Here is a 17316-nt window from a genome sequence, read left to right as displayed (position 1 = left end):
TTATGTGTCAAATTTACAGCATCTGTGGTATTTTAGACTGTAAGAAGTAGGAGCAGAAATTAGTCTTTCAGTCCATTGAGTTCACTCTCACTTTGTGAGATCTTGGCTGATCTGATAATTCTGGATTAGTGGTGCTGGAAAAGCACAGCAGTTCAGGCAGCTCCTTGGATGCTGTCTGAACTGCTGTGCTTTTCCAGCACCACTAATCCAGAATCTGTTTTCCAGCATCTGCGGTTATTGTTTTTACCTAGTTGATCTGATACTTCTCAACTCCACTTTTCCTGCCTTATCCCAAGGAGTGCAGGTTCATAGCTCCTTGAAAGTGGTGTTGCAGGTAGATAGGATAGTGAAGAAGGTGTTTGATATGCTTTCTTTTATTGGTCAGAGTACTGAGTACAGGAGTTGGGATGTCGTGTTGCAGCTGTACAGGACATTGGTTTGCCCGCTGTTGAAATATTGGTGCAATTCTGGTCTCCTTCTGTTTTAAAAAATTCTCAAGGTCAAGGACCAGGCTCGCAGGAAAGTAGTCTGACACAGAACAAACAGCCAAGAGGCGAGTCTGCTAGAATATAAGTGTTTTATTCCCCGCAGCGTCGCCACAACCAGGTCTCGTACTTACAACGGGTCTGGTTTATACTCACTCTACGTGTTACCGGAACTGGGAGCCGTCAGTTCTCGTAGAGCGGTTGCCAACAACCCACGCTCGGCGGTTAAACGCAACCCCGGAGCAGACTCTACCGAACTGGAGACTTTTCCAGCTGATATACTCTTTTCGAGATCTAAACATTCATGTGAACAGCAGAGCAAGGCTGAAAAACACATTCCATTCTGGTCACATACAGATAAGAAGATTCACACGGGAAGGTGTGTAATAAGATTCACACGGGACTAAGCGACACCTTCCATTTTCGGTTAGATTCACACATGTATTGGGACACAATTTTAACCCTTTCACCACATTCCACTGCTTGGCCCAATACATGTGTTACATTATGAGCACACATGTATTGGGAGACACCACATTCCACTGCTTGGCCCAATACATGTGTTACATTATGCCCATATGTATTCTTTCTAACAAGCGCCTACGTACATGCCAAATATACAAGCAAGTCAGGACATTACAGCATGTTAAAATCACCAGGACCGCTACCAGGATCGACAAGGGTGGGAACAGGAATGTCCCCGCAGTGGAGGACATACCACTCAATATGTCCCACCAATGATGAGCTGACTCCACGTCCACTACACGGGCAGCATGTACTACCTCCTGTCCATGTATAAAGGTAGACACCGTAACCTTGGTGACATTGGTTTGATGCTTTCGTAATATCTGCTTAAGCTCCTCGGATCGGTCCAATGCTCGCTTAAACCGATCCAGGGAAATGTTCCAAGGATTCATCAGCACTTTCCACTGCACCTTGGTAAAGTGGCGAGCACTGCTATAAGTGGTCAACAAATAGGTCTGATTCTGCCAGTGCCACTGATAGACATTTGAGAGGCATCCCGAGAACGGTGCTGAGGGAAGCATAGGATGTGGATTATTGGTAGCCACACAGAGCGTGTGTGGCCCAATCTGCCACATCATGTCCCTTGGAGTTTCAACAGTCCATTCGCACAGGGCCGTTCCCTTAGTCAAGCAAGGGTCCCGATACCTGTCCATCAGTAGGCAAGTTTTCCCCTGATCAGTCTGTTCACAAGCGGACAGATCATAGGTAATATTGGCATCTGGGCTAAACCACTGTTTTCAGAAAATAATATCCAGAAGATGTAATCACTGGTAATACATAATATCGACAGACCGTAACAGTGTGGGTTACATTCATGGTAACAAAGTATCCGTTACACATAGTTGCGTTACACCATGTTCGTTCTGGATGGGTTATCATCCACAATTTCTCAGATACATTCCATATTCCCCTCCACGCTTGTACATTGGGGGATGTTACCACACGCAAAAAGCGTTCTTTCTGTATTTGAGCATGCAACATTTGAATATGACAGGCAGTCCAATTTAACTGAGCCGTAATGTTCTCAAACAGTTCCTGAGTGGCACCCCAGACATCCAGTTCCCATTGCAGAGATCGTATCATTATTTCAGCTGTCTCTCCTTGAGTCATCATTACGGATGGCATCCACCTTCCAATAGTATGTAGTCCTTGTGAGGTGGCCTGTCCCGTGTTAGATAATTTAGTACGGGTTACCTCAGAGTCAATGGCATTCGAGATACCCATAACAGTTCCTGCGCCTCCCAGCAGGGTGTCGTACCACGCTCGTCGCCGCCTCTTGGTATGACACTCTGGTATGAGGGGCAACTGTACCCGCCAATGAACATCAGTGTGCAGTACCGCCCGGGCCATCTGTTGACAAGTTGACATAATAGGGGCCAACTGTGTTCGATGCGACCGCACGCCCCCCGTGGCACCCCTCTTCGGTGCTGGCCCGCCCCGCGTGGGGTTTAATAACGCCTCAGACGGGGCGTTCGTCGAGGGCAGTATCATTATTAACCACATGAATCGATGACGATTCCGAATATCGGTGGCATTGCGCAGCCACAGATCTTCCCCCCGAGCTGTGACGCTCCAATGAGTCCCCGTTGTCCCGCATGTCTGGGTGCGTCGGTCCCACAAACACGTCTTGACTTGGGCATTTACCACCAGGGTGCAATTAGGCGGTATGAACGATATGTCATATTTTTCCCCATCCCGGCGCATGTAGCACTGTGCACACGTGTACAATTGACAGTCGCTGGTGAGAGTCAGAACAACGCACTGCTGACCGGGTTCACATGTAAAATTGTCCTGCGTCCGTCGCTGGCTACTGGCCTCCCACCGCACCTCATGGCGGGCGACCGGTACCAGCATCCAGGCCGTGATACCGATGCCCTGGAGTGGCCATCCGATCGCGAACATCGCCAATAGGAGTCGCAATCCCCATGACCACCCCATGTTCAAGGCGGAGGGCCAGCCTGCGGGTGCATAGCAATTACAACATTATTTAGGTCTCACGTAAGTAGCACTGGTTCGCCGGGACGTTTGCCCAGGTCGGGTCCCCGGGGTACATAATGGTGACCAGACTGTCCTTCCCCTGTGCTATGATTTCGGCCGGCCTGGGGGGGCCGGTCGTCTGGCGCACCCATACCTTGGCCCCCTTAGTGTCAGTAGACCCAAATCCCCCCGTCCCACGCTCAGTAACCGTAACGGGAGCTCCCGTCTCTTCCACCGTTGTAAGGTTACATGGCTTAATGACCAATTGCGCTATTCTGTCCCCCTTCTGTATCACGTAAGGTTCAGCAGTGATGTTGACCAGGACCATCCCCAACTCCCCTTGGTAGTCCGCGTCAATTACGCCTGCCATCACATCAATCCCCTTTAGTGACAGTCCCGACCGCGGGAGGATATGCCCATAGGTTCCAGGGGACAAATCAATCCTAATCCGGTCTTAATCACCGTAGGTTTCTGTTGGATCAAAGTCTGGGCAGTTAGTGCTCGTAGGTCCAGTCCAGCCGAAGCCGGCGTGGCCCTTACGGGAATATCAGCTTCCTCAGCGAATTTCCACATTTTAATAGGCTGAGTCTTTGGGGTATCACATACTCGTATCATCCTATTCAAGGGTGTTACCCCATTTCCTAATGGGCGGTTATTAATTTGTTTCACCACCCAAATTAGTTGCTTCTTCCAACCTGTTAAGTCATTGCAACCTCCTGCTTTTCGTAGTGAGGACTTCAGAAGCCCATTCATTCGTTCTATAAGTCCCGCAGCTTGTGGGTGATAGGGTACATGATAAACCCATTCCACGTGGTTATCGTGACACCACTGCTTTACCACCCTTCCTGTGAAATGGGAGCCATTGTCACTCTGGACCTGTATGGGCAATCCATAAAATTGTTCAATCAAATCTAAACATCGCAAGGTAGCCTGTTGATTGTTGTGACGACAGGGATGGGCTACCAAAACCCCAGACATAGTGTCCACAGCTGTACATATGTGGTTACATCCTTGTGAGGAGGGTAAGGGACCCACAAAGTCCATTTGCCAGCTCTGTCCCGGACCATCCCCCCGATGGATATGTCCCATCATGTGTTGGGGCACTCCCTGCCGCTGATGTTGACACTGCTCACACTGGTTTACTGCAGTCTTAACATCATCTACCATAAGATCTATTCCTCGGTCTCGAGCCCATTGCAAGGTTCCTTGCACTCCCCAGTGCCCAGCCTTAAGGTGTGCCCATCTAGCTAGGTCCACTGAGGTGCCCCTTTGCACAATCATGGTTCGGACGATACCATCCACATATCGGTTATGTAGAGCTTCCACATCATTTCGAGATGTATGGGCATCTACGTGGGTGATGTTTATGACCAGGTATTGAGCTTTCTCCCATATATCTTCCCATAACTGTTTACCCCATACTTCCCTATTCTGGATCATCCACTGATTGGCCTGCCAAGTTGGCATCCATTGTGTCATGCCGTTAACCACTGACCACGAGTCAGAGAACAAACAAACTCCCATGACCCCTGCTTGCATGACTACCATATGCACTGCTTTTAATTCTGCCCACTGACTACTTTTTCCCTCCCCTAATTCTTCTAGGGTAGTGCCTTGTTTTGGGTTAAAGGCGGCAGCTTTCCATCTACGCTGTCCCGCTTTCCATTGGGCTGACCCATCTACGAACCAAGCCGTGGCTTGTTCATCCGGGGTCAGTTCATCATACCGTTTTCCCATCTTAACGGGTGATTCCTTGTATTCAATCACCTCAAACCGTTTTTCCCCTTCCTCAGGGGCCTCCGCCACTTGCTCATGTAGGACTGACACTCCTTTCTGTCCAGTCCGCACTCTCTCCGACACATACCATTTCCATTTAATGATGCTGCTCTCTTGGGCAGTTCCTATTCGGTGGGTAGTGGGGTCACTAAGTACCCACGGAAGAATAGGGATAGCTGTTCTCATGATCACTTCATGTCCAATGGTCAGGGCTTCGGTTTCCACCAAGCCCCAGTAGCATGCTAATAACTGTTTCTCAAAGGGGGTATACCGTTCCCCTGCCGGGGGTAATTTTCGGGACCAAAATCCCAATGGCTTACGGGTTCTTCCCTGTTTTTGCCATAAGCTCCAATTGGCATAATCCCCCTGTGCTGAGACTTGCAGTTCTACAGGTCCTGACTGTATCTTTCCCAAGGATACAGCTTGCTGTATCGCTTGCTTGGCCATTTCAAATGCAGTTTGATGGACCTCCGTCCATTCGAATGCTGCCTTTTTCCTCGTAACTCGATACAAAGGTTTTAAAATTTGTCCTAAATGGGGAATATGCTGTCTCCAGAATCCGAATAACCCAATAAATTGCTGCACGTCCTTCTGGGTGTGAGGGACGGCAAAGACCTGAATCTTATTTTTAGCTTTCGCAGTGATTTCCCTTTTCCCCCTTGTTCCACACGATTCCTAAGAATTTTACCGTTTGTGAGGGACCCTGGATTTTGGCTGGGTTGATCTCCCACCCATATCCTCGCATATGTTGAACCAGTTGGTCCAGCAATTCCTGAACCTGCTTCTGACTTGTCCCCTGTATCATCATATCGTCAATATAGTGCGAGATCATCACTTCGTCAGGCACTTTAAAGGCAGCCAAGTGTTCTGCAACTATCCGGTGGCAGATAGTAGGGCTATGCAGATATCCTTGGGGCAATCGCGTGAACGTGAATTGTCTACCCTCCCAAGTGAATGCGAACTGTTCCTGCATATCTTCGGGAATAGGAATTGTGAAGAAGGCATTAGCCAAATCAATTACTCCGTACCACACCCCTGGATGATGTTGGATTCGTCCTATAATAGTGACGGCATCCGGGACCGCTGCCGTCAAGGCCGGAGTGTGACGGTTTAGTTGCCGATAATCTACCGTCATCCGCCATGACTCATCGGCTTTATGTACGGGCCATAAGGGGTTATTCCACGCCGTGGTGCATGTCCTAAGCACTCCCGCTTCCAAATAATCCTTAATTGTGGCGGATATTTCTTTATGTCCGCCGGGAATCCTATACTGTCTAAGACTTATTACGCGATCGGCGATCGGGATGGGGAAGGGGTCCATTTTAACCTTTCCCACTAACACCGTCCTACAGCGCAAAGCCATTTTCGTGATTCCAAATTCAAACTTCCCTTGTTGGAGGTGAAGTGTTAAACCGGCCAGAATGTCCATTCCCAGGATCCATTCTCTAACTGGTGTAATGATAATTGAATAAGTTTTAATGGGCATTGTACCTATCTTTAGGGGCAATTGTACTGTTTTTCCTTCAATCAGATTACCTCCCAGCCCAACCAGCGTGACTGGGGTTCCTTTAAACTTATGGGGCGTCCCATAGATTAAGGTGGCCTCCGCCCCTGTGTCCACTAGAGCCATAACGGTTTGGACGGATTTGCGCCAATAGATAGTCAATGATACATGAGGTCGAATGTCGTCTGCTGACCATTGGCTCGTTCGTGGGCAAACCCTTGGGGCTTGGCCCGATTCCTATTGTTCCTCCCATTCATCTTCCCCAGACAGCACTGGGTAAAGACGTTTGCCTCGCCCTTCTTTGTTCTTGCCTTTCTTACTAGGTTTCCGGCCACGCCTATCCACTTTATAACACTCTCGGAGGGGAGGCCGTACCTCCTCCTCCTCCTCGTCCTCCGAGGATTCCCACCGCTGGGAAGTGGAAGTTCTACCCCTTCGAGGCTCATTAACAACCGGACCCCGTGTCTGACATTTTTGTGTTAGTAATTCCACTAGGTCTTCCATAGTGGGTCGGGACTCCGTCTCTACCCGGGACACCTTCAGTCCCTTTCGTCTGCATAAGTCTTTTAATTCCGGTGTAGGTAGGCCATCAATCTCCGATGCTGGGACCTGCGCCCGTATCAAAGCTTGCCACAAAGCACGCCGTGAGGGGCCTTGGTTACTTCCTTGATTAGGGTTTACTTTTCCCCCTGCCCGAGCCTCAGGGCGACGCCCCTCCGTGCCCCCCTGAGAAGCACGGGTTGTGGGTCCCCAATCCCCCAAACCACCCATCTCCCTCATCATACTACGGGCATCTCCTAGGGTTTCTCCCCGTCCACTCAACATTATGGTTAATAACAGTGGTTTATAATGGGGGGGGGCAGTCTTCACTAGGTGGTCTCTAGTCTGTCTACTAACATTTGTGTTATCTACCTCGTCCAGCACTCCCAGCAACAGGGCATCCCGCACACACAAACGGGTTAGCCTCTGAACCCCTTCCTTAATTGTTGTCCAAGTTCCTTCCAAGGGGGGCCAATCGGACGGGAAGGGATACTGTTCGGCCACTGCCCTGGCATACATCCCAAATAAGGTCCCCATACTGCGATCTATTACCATATCCTTGGCTTGTCTGCGGTACCCCAGGTCTATGGCAGCATCCTTTGCTAATCCACCAAACTTGGGAGCATCCTGATAGTCTACCTGCACTTGTTGCCCCCCTTCCTCGAGGAGCCGAATTAGCCATAGCTCTAACGGCTCCCCAGGATTACGTCGGGTTTTCTGGGTGATAAACAGCACCTCATCGGTAGTGAAGTCTTCCGTTAATTCAGAGAATTCTGCAGGAGGCTGAGCCCGCGGTAATTCATGCATAATTGCCTCCCCTTGTTCATTCCGTATAGGGTTTCCTTCCTCATCTAACATTACCTCCCGTTGCACTGGGAGACGTCTCTGAACCTGCTTTCTCCTAACCACTGGTTTAGCTTGGAGTACGGGTGGGTCCTCTTCGTACTGATCATCTGAATCTCCCCAAATGTTCCCATCCCAATGATCGATATCCCACCGATCCCCGTTATTTAACTGGGCTACAAACGCCCGTACTTGTACTGGGTCCGGGGTTCGAGGGACCTTCCTTTTCTCTTTCCGTTTCTTAGCAGACAGATACATAATAGTTCGTCCTGCTAGTTCAGTTAATGCTGTCAATTCAGCTTTTAACTTCATAATTTCCTGCCTCAACATAGAGGCATCTCCCGAACTGAGTCCCTGCTCATGTTTCAGGAGGGCTAATTCTGCTTCAGCTTTTTGGCGCTTGTCTGACTGTTGTCTACAAGCCGCCGCACAGGCCCACATCCTCCGCTGTACCCCAGGCAAGGGGTTCTTCGGCAGGACTGGGATCCTCTCAAGGGTGGACAGCAGCGACCCTGGGGTTCCTACGCCCTCGGCCTCCCAGTTCTCCGGTCGCCCCCCACCATTTCTCAAACAAACTGCCACGCCATGCCACGGTCCATGCCATCCCAGGACGGTCGGGACCTCCACAGTTTGTTCCTCTGGTTTCTTAGCCTTTTTCCAAAACATTGTTCTGTATCAAAATCTTTCCTCAATTGCGATTGATCCTGCCGACTACGCCAAAATGTTTTAAAAAATTCTCAAGGTCAAGGACCAGGCTCGCAGGAAAGTAGTCTGACACAGAACAAACAGCCAAGAGGCGAGTCTGCTAGAATATAAGTGTTTTATTCCCCGCAGCGTCGCCACAACCAGGTCTCGTACTTACAACGGGTCTGGTTTATACTCACTCTACGTGTTACCGGAACTGGGAGCCGTCAGTTCTCGTAGAGCGGTTGCCAACAACCCACGCTCGGCGGTTAAACGCAACCCCGGAGCAGACTCTACCGAACTGGAGACTTTTCCAGCTGTTATACTCTTTTCGAGATCTAAACATTCATGTGAACAGCAGAGCAAGGCTGAAAAACACATTCCATTCTGGTCACATACAGATAAGAAGATTCACACGGGAAGGTGTGTAATAAGATTCACACGGGACTAAGCGACACCTTCCATTTTCGGTTAGATTCACACATATATTGGGACACAATTTTAACCCTTTCACCACACCTTCCTATCAGAAAGATGTTGTGAAACTTGAAAGGGTTCAGAAAGGATTTACAAGGATGTTGGCAGGGTTGGAGGATTTGAGCTACAGGGAAAGGCTGAACAGGCTGGGGCTGTTTTCCCTGGAGGCTGAGGGGTGACCTTTATAGAGGTTTACAAAATTATGAGGGGCATGGATAGGGTAAATAGGCAAAGTCTTTTCCATGGGATGGGGGAGTTCAGAACTAAAGGGCATAGGTTTAGGGTGAGAGAGGAAAGATATAAAAGAGACCTACCGGGCAACTTTTTCACGCAGAGGGTGGTACGTGTATGGAATGAGCTGCCGGAGGAAGTGGTGGAGAAGGTGAGGACTGCAGATGCTGGATGTTGAAAAATGTGGTGCTGAAAAAACACAGCAGGCCAAGCAGCATCCGAGGAGCAGGAGAATCGATGTTTTGGGCATAAGCCCTTCTTCAGGAATGTGGTGGAGGCTGGTACAATTGCAATATTTAAAAGGCATTTGGATGGGTATATGAATAGGAAGGGTTTGGAGGGATATGGGCTGGGTGCTGGCAGGTGGGACTAGATTGGGTTGGGATATCTGGTCAGCATGGATGGGTTGGACCAAAGGGTCTGTTTCCATGCTGCACATCTCTGACTGTATGAATGGTTACTGTTGAGTTGTTGATGAAGCTTGGAGATGTGGCAAGGAAACAATTATTCGGTGAATGTGGGAAACTCAAAGATCGCCAGTTGATTGTGACTGTCATCTCTTTTGATGATGGCAAGGTTTTGAGGGGCAGGCTTTGGAATTTATAGGAGAGGAGTGGATTAAACTTAGGCATGGATAGATCAAACTAGAAGTGCAAATGGAGTATGGAACCAGCCAGTAAAGATGCTGAACTTAAGCTGAATTTCCGATGCAGTCAGGAAGTGGTTGAGTTGATGCAGATTGGTTGCATGCAAGTTGGTTCACAGTGAAGTGTGAGCACATAGGGACTTAAGAATCGTAATTCAGTAGGGGTTTGATTGAAATTTAGGGAATACTGAGAGCCCTGATAGAGTAGACATGGAGGAGATGTTTCCACTAGTAGGAGAAACTAGGACCTGAGGGCACAGCCTCAGTAAAGGGATGACTCTTCAGAACTGAGGTGAGGAGGAGTTTCTTCAGCTGGAGGTTGGTGAATCCGTGGGATTCATTACCACAGAATGCTATGGAAATCAAATCATTAAGTGTACTTAAGGTAGGTTCTCCATTATTAGGGGATCAAAGATTACAGGAAGAAGGCAGGAGCATGAGATTGGCAAATATATCAGCCATGACTGAGTGGTGGAGCAAACGCAATGAGCCAAATAGCCTAATTCTGCTCCATTGTCTTATGGTCTTGTAGTGAACATTTCCATACCTATTTACAACTAAATTTAATGTCGCAAAATAGTGTTTTCTAGCTAAGCATCCTTGCATATTAAAGAGAAAGGAAGTAGTTACTTGTCTATTTTCCATCTGAACTCTTTCTGATTTTGTTTCAGCTTTGGATAGATCAACAGCTCAAAGTGATTGTGGCTTTAAAAGTAAGTGGAGCTGTGAAGAGGTAAAGAAAGAAGACTCTGCTGTGAATACAGAAAAGAAGTAAGGAGATTGTTCAAGTTATGAACAACTGGTTTCTGGTTTATGTTTAATCTTGCATGAAAACAGAGTAATACAGTCATAGAATATGGAAATAGACTCTTCGGTCCAAGTGGTCCAAGCTGACCATGTTCCCAGACTAAATTAATCACACCTGCCTGTGTTTGGCCCATATCCCCCCAAATCTTTCCTATTCATGTACTTATCCAAATGCGTTTTAAATATTGGAACTGTATCTGTGTCCACCACTTAGTCTGACAGTTCATTCCACAGCACTCTGTGTAAACAAAAACGTTTCCCCTCCTGTCCTTTTTTAAAATGTTTCTTTTCACCTTAAAAATATGCCCCCTAATTTTGACCACTCACTCTATACCTTGTCTATGCCCCTCATGATTTTATAAATCTCTGTAAAGTCACTACTCAACTTCCTGTGCTCTAGTGAAAAAAGTCTGAGCCTAATTTTATAACTCAAACTTCCCATTCCCAGCAACGTCCTTGTAAATCATTGCTGAACCCTCTCCAATATAATGATATCCTTTCTATAGCAGGTCTATAGAATTGTACACAGTACTCCAGAAGAGGCTTCACCTCCAGTATAACCTCAATATGATATCCCAACTCGTATATTCCAAGGTCTGAACAACAAAGGCAAGCATGCTAAATGCCAGCTTAACTGCCCTGTCTAACTGAGATGCAAATCTCAAAGAATTATGTACCTGAACTCCTAGCTCTCTCTTTGTTCTGCAACACTACCCAGGCCCCACCATAAATCTGTCAAATTAAACTCCAACTACCCTCTTCAGCCCATTGACCCAATTGATCAAGAGATCTTTGCAATCTTTGGCAACCTTCTTTACTGTTCACTTTACCACCAATTTTGGTGTCATCCGCAAACTTATTAACAATGCCTCCTATACTCCTATCCAAATTGTTTATATAAATGACAAACAAAAGTGGAATGCTGCTTCTCATAGGCCTCCAGTCTAAAAACCAACCCTCTGTATACAGAGTCTCAAAACCAATCCTCTGTATCCTACCTTCAAGTCAATTTTGTATCCAGTTGGCAAGCTCTTCCTTAATTCCATGATATATAACTTTATTTAATTAGTCTACTATAATTTTGGAATGAGGAATAGGTGGATCTCACTGACTGAGACCCTTGATTGGTGTTGTTAACTTTGGCCAATCAGTGCCTGGGCTGACAGATATAAATGGGAGATTCAGCGAGTCTCCTAATTCATGGGACTGACTCTGAGCCCATATATTGCACGTATAACTACTAGCCTGGTGATGGGATACTGGCGTTTATGCAGTTATTTCATAAAGCGTTTGACAAGGTTCCACATGCTAAAGTCTATGTTAGCAATGTCTACCATTCTGTTCTCCTCAATCTTTTTGGTTACTTCCTCAAAAAAACTCAATCAAGTTTGTGAGACACAATTTCCATTGTTCAAAAACCATACTGTCTATCCCAAATCAGTTCTTGCCTCTCTGAATGGATGTAAATCCTATCTTTCAGACATCAAACTCACAGGTCTATAGTTCCCAGGCTTCTCCTTATAGTCCTTCTTAGATAAAGGCACAATATTAGCCACCCTTCACTGCTCCAGCACCTCGTGGTTATAGATGATACAAATATTTCTTCAGGGCATTGAAATTTCTTCCCTAACTTCCCACAGCATCCTGGGACACACCCAATTAGGTCCTGGCGATTTATTCAACTTTTGTTTTTCTAAGACCCGCAGCATGAAGTCTGTAAAGTGAACTGTTTTATAAACATCAATATTTATTTCCCTGAGTTTCCTAGCCTTCATTTCTTTTTCCACAGTAAAAACAGAGACATGAAAATTAATTTAGTATGTATCCCATCATCTGAGGTTCAATGCATAGTTGACCTTGTTTATCTTTAAGGGGCCCTATTCTCTCTGTTATAGAGCCATAGAGATGTACAGCATGGTAACAGACTCTTTTGTTGCTCTTAATGCATGTATAGAATCTCTTCTGGATTATCTTTAACCTTATTTGCCAAGACTATCTCATATCTCCTCTTTGCCTTCTTGATTTCCCTCTTAAGAATGCCCCTACACTCTTTATATTCTTCAAGAGGTTCATTTAATCCCAATTGTCTATATTTAATATATGGCTCTTTCTTACTCTCAACTAGAACCTCAATATCTTTATTCATCCATGTTCCCCATTTTTATTCGCCTTGCCCCTCACTCTAACAGGAACATAATGCCTCTGAACTCTTGTATTAACACTTTTGAAAGTTTCCCAGTTGTCAGACATTCTTTTACCTGTAGACAATCTATTCCAAACAACTTTTGAAAGTTCTTGTCTCATACCATTAAACTTTGCCTTACTCCAATGAGAACATTTATGGAAATGTTATCCTTTTTCATAACTATTTTAAAGCTAATAGAATTATGGTCTCTAGTCTCACAATGTTCCTCTACTAACACTTCAGTTGCTTGCTTTGCCTTATTTCCCAAGGGAAGGTCAAGTTTTAGCTAATTGCATTTTTCATATCTTGATTGTTTTTATAATATCCCATTAACAGCTGAATTTTATGTTGGTGAGAAATGCCATTTCGATATAGCAACTATTACTGATTTACTGTTCTAGTGCAGTAAAATCCCATAAACACACCCTTTGGCAAAAAGGTAAATTCATACACTGATTCTTGCAGGCAGAAGGGAACAACACCCATAGAGAGATTTTAGAGAAGGTCAAGGAATCCTTTACTGAAGCTTGCAGTGTTTCTGGACTCCAACATCTAGTGCTAATAACAAACTGGAAAAACCCTGAACTGGGAAAACTGGCCACTCCCCTTCTGTTGTTGAAGTAGACTCTTCGGCACGTCTTCTTTTAGGTCCTCTCTTTGAAAAAAACCATGGACAAAATAATCTTTTTAAAGTGACAGCATTGTCACATACCTCAGTATAAACTTTCGAAGACGTGATTGTGCAGTGCACCTGCAAGCAATTTTGCCACCAATTTCCATTGATTTTTCTGATGCAGACTCAACTCTGTAACTATTGCTTTTTAATAACATTAACAGATGATTTAATCTTCATGTTGATTGGGTTAATCAAATTGGAAAGAGTAGCTACAACAACCAAATCATGGTCCACTGGAGATGTCATGGAGCCACCCAGACAATAGGCTATTTTGGATTAGGTATTGGGATTTGAGGCAGGTTTAATAAATGGGAAACATAATAAAATTTAATACTCATTTCAACAATGAGAAATTGCATCAGAGCAGCTGTGTTTTCTTTAAATGAAGGGAATTATACTGAAATGAGTATAGAGTTAGCTAAAGTGAACAGACTGACGGGCAGAGGGGGTGGGGTGGCACTGTTGGTAAGGGATGATATTCAGTCCCTTGCGCGGGGGACATAGAATCAGGGGATGTAGAGTCAGTGTGGATAGAGCTGAGAAATTCTAAGGGTAAAAAGACCCTCTTGGGAGTCATCTACAGGCCCCCAAACAGTAGTCTGGATGTCGGATGTAAGTTAAATCAGGAGCTGAAATTGGCCTGTCGCAAAGATGTTACTACAGTTGTTATGGTGGATTTCAACATGCAGGTAGACTGGGAGAATCGGGATGGTATTGGACCTCAAGAAAGAGACTTTGTGGAGTGCCTCCGAGATGGATTCTTAGAACAGCTGGTGCTGGAGCCTACCAGGGAGAAGGCAATTCTGGATCTGGTATTGTGCAACAAACCAGAATTGATCAGGGACCTTGAAGTGAAGGCGCCATTGGAAAGTAGTGACCATAATACAATAAGCTTCAATCTGCAATTTGAGAGGGAGAGGGTACAATCGGAAGTGACAATATTTCTGTTGAATAAAGGGAACTATGGAGCTATGAGGGAGGAGCTGGGCAAAGTTCAATGGTGCAATACTTTAGCAGGGGTGACAGTGGAGGAACAATGTCAGATATTTCTGTGTATAATGCAGAAGATGCAGGATCAGTTCATTCCAAAAAGGAAGAAAGATCCTAGGAGGAGGCATGGTTGGCCATGGCTGATGAGGGAAGTAAAGAAACCTATAAAGTTGAAAGAGAAAAAGTATAACCTAGCAAAGATGAGTGGGAAAACGGAGTACTGGGAAGCTTTTAAAGAACAACAGAGGATTACTAAGAAGGAAATACGCAGAGAAAAAATGAGGTATGAAGGTAAACTGGCCAATAATATAAAGGAGGATAGTAAAAGTTTTTTTAGATATGTGAAAGGCAAAAAAATTGTTAAGACTAAAATTGGGCCCTTGAAGACAGAAACAGGGGAATATATTACGGGGAACAAAGAAATGGCAGAAGAATTGAATTGGTACTTCAGATCTGTGTTCACTGGGGAAGACGCAAGCAATCTCCCTGAGGTAACAATGGCTGAAGGATCTGAACTGAAAGGAATTTATATTTGCCAGGAATTGATGTTGGAGAGACTGTTAGGTCTGAAGGTTGATAAGTCCCCTGGGTCTGATGGTCTACATCCCAGGGTACTGAAGGAGGTGGCTCGAGAAATCGTGGATGCGTTGGTGATCATTTTCCAGAGTTCGATAGATTCGGGATCAGTTCCTGCGGATTGGAGGGTGGCTAATGTTGTACCACTTTTTAAGAAAGGTGGGAGAGAGAAAACAGGAAATTATAGACCAGTTAGTCTGACCTCAGTGGTGGGAAAGATGCTGGAGTCTATTATAAAGGATGAAATTACGACACATCTGGATAGTAGTAACAGGATTGGTCAGAGTCAGCATGGATTTATGGAGGGGAAATCATGCTTGACTAATCTTCTGGAATTTTTTGAGGATGTAACTCTGAAGATGGACGAGAGAGATCCAGTCGATGTAGTGTACCTGGACTTTCAGAAAGCTTTTGATAAAGTCCCACATAGGAGGTTAGTGACCAAGATTAGGGCGCATGGCATTGGGGGCAAAGTACTAACTTGGATTGAAAGTTGGTTGGCTGATAGGAAACAAAGAGTAGTGATAAACGCCTCCATTTCGGAATGGCAGACAGTGACCAGTGGGGTACAGCAGGGATCAGTGCTGGACCGCAGCTTTTTACAATATATGTTAATGATATAGAAGATGGTATTAGCAATAACATTAGCAAAACTGCTGATGATACTAAGCTGGGTGGCAGGGTGAAATGTGATGAGGATGTTAGGAGATTACAGGGTGACCTGGGCAGGTTAGGTGAGTGGTCAGATGCATGGCAGATGCAGTTTAATGTGGATAAATGTATGGTTATCCACTTTGGTGGCAAGAACAGGAAGGCAGATTACTACCCAAATGGAATCAATTTAGGTAAAGGGGCAGTACAGAGAGATCTGGGTGTTCTTGTACACCAGTCAATGAAGGTAAGCATGCAGGTACAGCAGGTAGTGAAGAAAGCTAGTAGCATGCTGGCCTTCATAACAAGAGAGATTGAGTATAGAAGCAAAGAGGTTCTTTTGCAGCTGTACAGGGCCCTGGTGAGACCACGCTGGTGTACTGTGTGCAGTTCTGGTCTCCAAATTTGAGGAAAGACATTCTGACTATTCAGGGAGTGCAGCATAGGTTCACGAGGATTACCTTACACTGAAAGACTGGAGCGTCTGGGCTTGTATACCCTTGAGTTTAGAAGACTGAGTGGGGATCTGATTGAGACATGTAAGATTATTAAAGGATTGGACACTGTGGAGGCAGGAAACATGTTTCCGCTGATTGGTGAGTGCAGAACCAGAGGACACAGCTTAAAAATACGGGATACACCATTTAGGACCGAGATGAGGAGAAACTTCTTCACCCAGAGAGTGGTGGCTGTGTGGAATGCTCTGCCCCAGAGGGCAGTGGAGGCCGAGTCTCTGGATTCATTTAAGAAAGAGTTGGATAGAGCTCTCCAGGATTGTGGAATCAAGGGTTATGGATTAAGGATGATCAGCCATGGGATACTGATTAAGCATGATCAGCCGTGATCATATTGAATGGCGGTGCAGGCTTGAAGGGCAGAATGGCCTACTCCTGCACCTATTGTCTATTAGCAGGAATGATAGTAAGCAAACAATGGCAGATGTTTAGGGAGGTAATTCATGACTCAGCAGAAATACATACCAGCAAGGAGGAAAGATTCCAAAAGGGGGATAAACTAATTTGGTTAACCAAGGAAGTAAAGGAGAGTATTTTGTTGAAAGAAAAGCATATAAAGAGGCCAAAGTTGAAGACCGGGATAAATTCCGAATCTGGCAAAGGAAGACTAAAAGGAGAACAATAAGAGAAAGAGAGAGATTAAACTTTGAGGGCAAACTAGCAAGGAATATGAAAACTCCTAATAAGAGCTGCTTTAAATATATGAAAAGGAAAAGAGGGGTCAAAATGAATATAGGCCCCTTAGAAAATGAATCTGGGTAGTCAGTTTTGGGGAACAGTTTTGTGGGCGGCACGGTGGCACAGTGGTTAGCACTGCTGCCTCACAGCGCCAGAGACCCGGGTTCAATTCCCGCCTCAGGCGACTGACTGTGTGGAGTTTGCACATTCTCCCCGTGTCTGCGTGGGTTTCCTCCGGGTGCTCCGGTTTCCTCCCACAGTCCAAAGATGTGCAGGTCAGGTGAATTGGCCATGCTAAATTGCCCGTAGTGTTAGGTAAGGGGTAGATGTAGGGGCATGGGTGGGTTGCGCTTCGACGGGGCGGTGTGGACGTGTTGGGCCGAAGGACCTGTTTCCACACTGTAAGTAATCTAATCTAATCTAAAAAATCTCAAAAAGGAAATGGCAGCGGCATTAAACAGATAATTTACATCAGCCTTTATGGTCGATATTTCAAACATCCCTTTAATACAAAAAGATATAGGACAGTACTTGAGTGCCATAACTATCA

At 45.7% G+C, this 17316-nt stretch overlaps 1 protein-coding gene across 9 annotated transcripts in view; it reads left to right on the top strand.

Moving 5' to 3' along the window:
- The window catches only part of senp6a (SUMO specific peptidase 6a), a 169613-nt gene that overhangs the window by 24935 nt on the left and 127362 nt on the right, over positions 1-17316 (top strand). For 6 of the 9 annotated variants that reach the window (XR_015758485.1, XM_043696247.2, XM_087991503.1 and 3 more), the window contains exon 2: positions 10360-10459. Coding sequence is in view for 5 of the 9 variants with exons in the window: in XM_043696247.2 (XP_043552182.2) it covers positions 10360-10459 (100 nt within the window). In the remaining 4 variants the exon portion in view is untranslated. Of the gene's footprint in view, positions 1-10359; positions 10460-17316 lie in introns of those variants that run through there. The other 3 variants (XM_043696249.2, XM_087991504.1, XM_043696250.2) reach the window with 3 other exon arrangements.

The sequence above is a fragment of the Chiloscyllium plagiosum genome, unplaced genomic scaffold, assembly GCF_037043375.1.
Source record: "Chiloscyllium plagiosum isolate Xiang-an unplaced genomic scaffold, Cpla_swu_hap1 HiC_scaffold_10, whole genome shotgun sequence".
Classification (NCBI taxonomy): Eukaryota; Metazoa; Chordata; class Chondrichthyes; order Orectolobiformes; family Hemiscylliidae; genus Chiloscyllium; species Chiloscyllium plagiosum.
Note: the sequence above shows the minus strand (reverse complement) of the source record. Positions and strands in the feature narration are given on the sequence as shown.